The sequence below is a fragment of the Oncorhynchus masou genome, unplaced genomic scaffold, assembly GCF_036934945.1.
Source record: "Oncorhynchus masou masou isolate Uvic2021 unplaced genomic scaffold, UVic_Omas_1.1 unplaced_scaffold_877, whole genome shotgun sequence".
In the NCBI taxonomy this organism is placed as follows: domain Eukaryota; kingdom Metazoa; phylum Chordata; class Actinopteri; order Salmoniformes; family Salmonidae; genus Oncorhynchus; species Oncorhynchus masou.
Genome location: NW_027015233.1, coordinates 5,001 through 11,922, shown reverse-complemented (window position 1 = coordinate 11,922; position 6,922 = coordinate 5,001). Strand labels below are relative to the sequence as shown.

General features: G+C 47.4%; 1 protein-coding gene across 1 annotated transcript in view; it reads left to right on the top strand.

Annotated features, from left to right (window-relative positions):
• Window positions 1-2,213: 2,213 nt before the first annotated feature.
• The window catches only part of LOC135537954 (Na(+)/H(+) exchange regulatory cofactor NHE-RF2-like), a gene marked incomplete at its 3' end in the record, with an annotated part of 5,794 nt that continues 1,085 nt past the window's right edge, over window positions 2,214-6,922 (top strand). Inside the window, exons 1-2 of the mRNA XM_064963963.1 lie at window positions 2,214-2,443; window positions 4,724-5,029. Of these exons, the coding sequence (XP_064820035.1) occupies window positions 2,237-2,443; window positions 4,724-5,029 (513 nt within the window). The remainder of the gene's footprint in view (window positions 2,444-4,723; window positions 5,030-6,922) is intronic.

Here is a 6,922-nt window from a genome sequence, read left to right as displayed (position 1 = left end):
CAGCCTCTTTTCCTCTGTCTCCGTCTCTCTCTCTCTTCCTCTCTCTCAGCCTCTTTTCCTCTGTCTCCGTCTCTCTCTCTCTTCCTCTCTCTCAGCCTCTTTTCCTCTGTCTCTCTCTCTTCCTCTCTCAGCCTCTTTTCCTCTGTCTCTCTCTCTCTTCCTCTCTCTCAGCCTCTTTTCCTCTCTCTCTCTCTTCCTCTCTCTCAGCCTCTTTTCCTCTCTCTCTCTCTTCCTCTCTCTCAGCCTCTTTTCCTCTGTCTCTCTCTCTCTCAGCCTCTTTTCCTCTCTCTCTCTCTCTTCCTCTCTCTCAGCCTCTTTTCCTCTCTCTCTCTTCCTCTCTCAAAGCCTCTTTTCCTCTCTCCCTCTCTTCCTCTCTCTCAGCCTCTTTTCATCTGTCTCTCTCTCTCTCTTCCTCTCTCTCAGCCTTTTCCTCTCTCTCTCTCTCTCTCTCTTCCTCTCTCAGCCTCTTTTCCTCTCTCTCTCTCTCTCTTCCTCTCGCTCAGCCTCTTTTCCTCTCTCTCTCTCTCTTCCTCTCTCTCAGCCTCTTTTCCTCTCTCTCTCTCTCTTCCTCTCTCTCAGCCTCTTTTCCTCTCTCTCTCTCTCTTCCTCTCTCTCAGCCTCTTTTCCTCTGTCTCTCTCTCTCTCTTCCTCTCTCTCAGCCTATTTTCCTCTCTCTCTTCCTCTCTCTCAGCCTCTTTTCCTGTCTCTCTCTCTCTCTTCCTCTCGCTCAGCCTCTTTTCCTCTCTCTCTCTCTCTTCCTCTCTCTCAGCCTCTTTTCCTCTCTCTCTCTCTCTTCCTCTCTCTCAGCCTCTTTTCCTCTCTCTCTCTCTCTTCCTCTCTCTCAGCCTCTTTTCCTCTGTCTCTCTCTCTCTCTTCCTCTCTCTCAGCCTCTTTTCCTCTCTCTCTCTCTTCCTCTCTCTCAGCCTATTTTCCTCTCTCTCTTCCTCTCTCTCAGCCTCTTTTCCTGTCTCTCTCTCTCTCTTCCTCTCTCTCAGCCTCTTTTCCTCTCTCTCTCTCTTCCTCTCTCTCAGCCTCTTTTCCTCTCTCTCTCTCTTCCTCTCTCTCAGCCTCTTTTCCTCTCTCTCTCTCTCTTCCTCTCTCTCAGCCTCTTTTCCTCTCTCTCTCTCTCTTCCTCTCTCTCAGCCTCTTTTCCTCTGTCTCTCTCTCTCTCTCTTCCTCTCGCTCAGCCTCTTTTCCTCTGTCTCTCTCTCTCTCTTCCTCTCTCTCTTTCTTTCACAGCCAACAGATGAGGAAGACTTCCCTCTTATCCAGGTCGCAATCATGAAACTACCTGCCTGTTGCGGTAGTAGAAGTTGCTCATAGGCACAGATCTAGGATCAGATCACCCTCCCTCGACCCCGACCTTAACCATTAGACTGTGGTGTGCAAAACTGACCTTAGATCAGTGTATCCAGACTATAGAACGGAAAATAGATGTATTATCAGGCGTGGGACTCGGGCAGCAGGTATATAAGCGCTTCCTGGATCTCTTCTAGCCTATATGGGCAATGTATCGTCATATTTCTCCCATTAGTGTTTTTAACAGCAGAGTGTGTGTGTCGCGCTGTGCAGGTGCGAACAGAACGGAACGCAGAGGCACCTGTTGCTATTCGTCATTGCCACTGTAGCACGTAGTGGGACAGGATAGCCTTCTCTCTTTCTCTTTCTCTCTCTCTCTCTCTCCCTCTCCCTCTCCCTCTCTCTCTCTTTCTCACACACACACACACACACTGATGGGGATTTAGGCTACATAGACATACACTGACGGGGATGTAGGCTACTGTGTGTGTGTGTGTGTGTGTGAAGCAGCGATTCCTTAATCTTTGATCTTCTGGATAAACCCTCGGGTAGGCTCGAGGTAATCTACTGTAATTCCGTGTCCTAGTTGAACAACTTTACGGTTATCTTTTTTCCAGCCCCGGGGCCTTGTTGGTGTTAGACTGTATGCTGCTATTTCGGATTGATTGGCATCTCTCGTCCTTATGAGTAGCCAACGTGTATATGTCTTTCTTTTTACTCTGCGGTTTAGATACTTTTGTCTGTGTTCAGCACAGTCACACCAATGCGCATCATCATGGCGAAAGGGGAGTTTTGGGCCTCGGATGTCTGTGATCGTTCCTTCGGACTAAAACTCCTGTCCTACCTGGGATAGGTAGCCTAACCTAACCTGGTTCCCGGTTTGAGGAACTTCAGACTTTCATCGGACTCTAGATTTTTCACACGGACATTCTATAGAATGGAGTGGGAGCTGAGACCGCGGCTTTGTTTCCTAACGAAAGGGCCGCGCGGGTACGGCTTTCACCTTCACGGCGAGCGGAATAAAGGCGGACAGTTCATACGGAAAGTGGAACCCGGTTCGTCCGCGGAGCTTTCGGGGCTGCGCGCGGGGGACCGGGTCGTGGAAGTGAACGGGGAAAATGTGGAAGACGAGACGCACTATCAAGTGAGTGCTCTCTCTCTCTAAATTCAATTTCAATTCAAAGAGCTCCATCAGCATGGGAAACATATGTTTACCTTTCCAAAGCAAGTGAAATAGATGAACAAAAGTGAAATAATCAGAAATGAACAGTAAACATTACACTCACGAAAGTTTCAAAATAATAGAGACATTTAAATGTTATATTATGGGTATGAACAGTGTTGTAACCATGTGCAAACAGTTGAAGTACAAAGGGGAAAATACATCAACATAAATATGAGTTGTATTTACAATGATGTTTGTGCTTCACTTGTTGCCCTTTTCTTGTGGCAGAAAGTGCAGGAAGTGCAGCTCAGTTTCCACCTCTTTTTGTGGGCAGTGAGCACATAGCCTGTCTTCTCTTGAGAGCCATGTCTCCCTACGGCGGCCTTTCTCAATAGCAAGACTACGCTCACTGAGTCTGTACATAGTCAAAGCTTTCCTTAAGTCTGGGTCAGTCACAGTGGTCAGGTATACTTTCTCTTTTGTCTCTCTCTCTCTGTGTGTGTGTGTGTGTGTGCGTGTGTGTGTGTGTGTGCGCGTGTGTGTGTGCGTTTGAGTGTGTGTGTGTGCGTTTGAGTGTGTGTGTGTGAGTGCGACTCGAGTGTGTGTGTCCGTTTGAGTGTGTGTGTGTGTGTGTGCGTGCGTGCGTGTGTGTTACAGTATGAGTGTGAACCACAGACAAGAGGTTACCTTCTACCTGTTTGCCCATTTAAGATTTAGATGTGATGAGATCCCATTGAGCCGACGTCAACGGTGACATCTAGTTTTCCTGGTGTCCGTCACATAACGAGAAAGACATTACAGACAAACCTCCCGTAGCCTTCGGGGATGGACAGTGAACTGGGTCAAATGAGCCCTTATTGTCATGGGAATCAATGGAAGGTATTGTGGAGCTGGGACTGTGTGTGTTCGTTGTGTTAAAAACAAACTCAGGTCTTTGAAACTGGGTTGAGGTTGTCACACCAACAGCTATTTGCCCGAGATGTGGTCGGATCACCTTTTAACCCTTTAACGACCCCTGTCTCCAGCAGGGTTGGGGTCAAATCCAGTTCAATTGCAGCCCATTCAGGAAGTAGCCTCCACTGAAATTCTCTTCAATGAGGAACATTTGGACTTGGAATTTGGTTTACTTTTAATTTAAATGGAATTGACAACCCTACTCTCCATGTTAACCCATTACATCTACATCTCTCTCTCTCTCTCTCTCTCTCTCTCTCTCTCTCTCTCTCTCTCTCTCTCTCAGTCTTTCTTGTCCTCTGCCACCATCCCTCTGTTGGCTCTGTCATTATTCCTCACCTCCTCTCTCATCCTCTTTTTCATCTCTCTCTCTCTCTTCTCCATACTTTCCTCTCCATAGTTTTCTCTCTCTAATCCATCATCTCTCACAATTTGTGCCTTATTGACATGACGATGAACGGACCAACAAAAATGTGAAAGCAGTTAATAATTGATCCCCCTCTCTCTTTTTCTCCCTATATCTCTCCTCTCTCTTTTTCTCCCTATATCTCTCCTCTCTCCCCTCCCCCTCTCTCTTTTTCTCCCTATATCTCTCCTCTCTCTCCTCCTCCCCCTCTCTCTTTTTCTCTCTATATCTCCCCTCTCTCCCCTCCTCCCCCTCTCCCCACCTCTCTCTCAATTCAATTCAATTCAAGGGGCTTTATTGGCATGGGAAACATGTGTTAACGTTGCCAAAGCAAGTGAGGTAGATAATATACAAAAGTGAAATAAACAATAAACATGAACAGTAAACATTACACTCACAGACGTTCCAAAAGAATAAAGACATTACAAATGTCATATTATGTATATATACAGTGTTGTAATGATGTACAAATGGTTAAAGTACAAAAGGGAAAATAAATAAGCATAAATATAGGTTGTATTTACAATGGTGTTTGTTCTTCACAGGTCACACATCTTGCTGCTGTGATGTCACACTGTGGAACTTCACCCAGTAGATATGGGAGTTTATCAGAATCTGTTTTTTTTTCTTTGTGGGTCTGTGTAATCTGAGGGAAATATATGTCTCTAATATGGTCATACATTGGGCAGGAGGTTAGGAAGTGCAGCTTAAGTTTGGGTCAGTCACGGTGGTCAGGTATTCTGCCACTGTGTACTCTCTGTTTAGGGCCAAATAGCATTCTAGTTTGCTCTGTTTTTTTTGTTAATTCTTTCCAACGTGTCAAGTAACTATCTTTTTGTTTTCTCATGATTTGTTTGGGTCTAATTGTGTTGCTGACTCTATCGCCCTCTTCCCCCTAGGTAGTGTATCGTATCAGAGCAGTGGAGCAGCGCACCAGGTTGCTGGTCGTCGACAAAGAGACAGATGATTACCTGCGTAGTCACGGGCTGGCCTGCACAGAGGACCTCGCCGTTGAGATGGGCAATCTCTCTCCCCGGCCCTCCCACTTCACCTCCCCCTCAGCCTCCCCTGGAGCCCAGGGGGAAGTCCTCTCACCCTCACCCATACACATCCTCACTAAAGCACTCAAACACACCTCTGCCTCACCCAGAAGGACGGATACACGATCGCCGACGTCAAGCCTGATGATTGGCACCAAGAAAAGGGTAGGTGATGTGGTAGGGTAGATGGTATCTATTCAGTGGGGATACTTGGTCACTCTCTAAGCACACAAGCTCTGCTAGGCAGTCCCAGGTCGTTACCTCCCTCCGCTTGGCCCTCACCCTTATCTAATATCTAGTGAACCCAGTCCCAGGTCGTTACCTCCCTCCGCTTGGCCCTCACCCTTATCTAATATCTAGTGAACCCAGTCCCAGGTCGTTACCTCCCTCCGCTTGGCCCTCACCCTTATCTAATATCTAGTGAACCCAGTCCCAGGTCGTTACCTCCCTCCGCTTGGCCCTCACCCTTATCTAATATCTAGTGAACCCAGTCCCAGGTCGTTACCTCCCTCCGCTTGGCCCTCACCCTTATCTAATATCTAGTGAACCCAGTCCCAGGTCGTTACCTCCCTCCGCTTGGCCCTCACCCTTATCTAATATCTAGTGAACCCAGTCCCAGGTCGTTACCTCCCTCCGCTTGGCCCTCACCCTTATCTAATATCTAGTGAACCCAGTCCCAGGTCGTTACCTCCCTCCGCTTGGCCCTCACCCTTATCTAATATCTAGTGAACCCAGTCCCAGGTCGTTACCTCCCTCCGCTTGGCCCTCACCCTTATCTAATATCTAGTGAACCCAGTCCCAGGTCGTTACCTCCCTCCGCTTGGCCCTCACCCTTATCTAATATCTAGTGAACCCAGTCCCAGGTCGTTACCTCCCTCCGCTTGGCCCTCACCCTTATCTAATATCTAGTGAACCCAGTCCCAGGTCGTTACCTCCCTCCGCTTGGCCCTCACCCTTATCTAATATCTAGTGAACCCAGTCCCAGGTCGTTACCTCCCTCCGCTTGGCCCTCACCCTTATCTAATATCTAGTGAACCCAGTCCCAGGTCGTTACCTCCCTCCGCTTGGCCCTCACCCTTATCTAATATCTAGTGAACCCAGTCCCAGGTCGTTACCTCCCTCCGCTTGGCCCTCACCCTTATCTAATATCTAGTGAACCCAGTCCCAGGTCGTTACCTCCCTCCGCTTGGCCCTCACCCTTATCTAATATCTAGTGAACCCAGTCCCAGGTCGTTACCTCCCTCCGCTTGGCCCTCACCCTAGAGTAGGGGGGGAAGGTGAGAGGGTGAGGTCAAAAGAGGAGAGGAGTGGAAAGAAGGAGGCAGAGAGGAATGAGTCAAAGGTAGACGTGGGGAGGTTAAAGTCGCCCAGGACTGTGAGAGGTGAGCCGTCCTCAGGAAAGGAGCTTATCAAGGCATCAAGCTCATTGATGAACTCTCCGCTTGGCCCTCACCCTTATCTAATATCTAGTGAACCCAGTAGTATGCAAATTTATGGACACACTACTGTAACCACTTTAGATAAGTTTGTCTGCTAAATGTTTTTTTTTAAATTGGCTCACTATTATACCAGGGTTACAATAGTTAACCCTTCATTTTCAGTTCAGCTTTTCAGCCCCTAACTTGAATTGCAGGGTCTTTATCCACAAAGTGTGTAGGAGGTGGAGTGCTGATCAAGTCCATGTAGTCTTATTCATTATAATCTAAAAGGCTAAACTGATCCTAGATCAGGTCCTCATCTGTCCATGTAGTCTTATTCATTATAATCTAAAAGGCTAAACTGATCCTAGATCAGATCCCCATCTGTCCATGTAGTCTTATTCATTATAATCTAAAAGGCTAAACTGATCCTAGATCAGGTCCCCACCTGTCCATGTAGTCTTATTCATTATAATCTAAAAGGCTAAACTGATCCTAGATCAGGTCCCCATCTGTCCATGTAGTCTTATTCATTATAATCTAAAAGGCTAAACTGATCCTAGATCAGGTCCCCACCTGTCCATGTCGTCTTATTCATTATAATCTAAAAGGCTAAACTGATCCTAGATCAGGTCCCCAC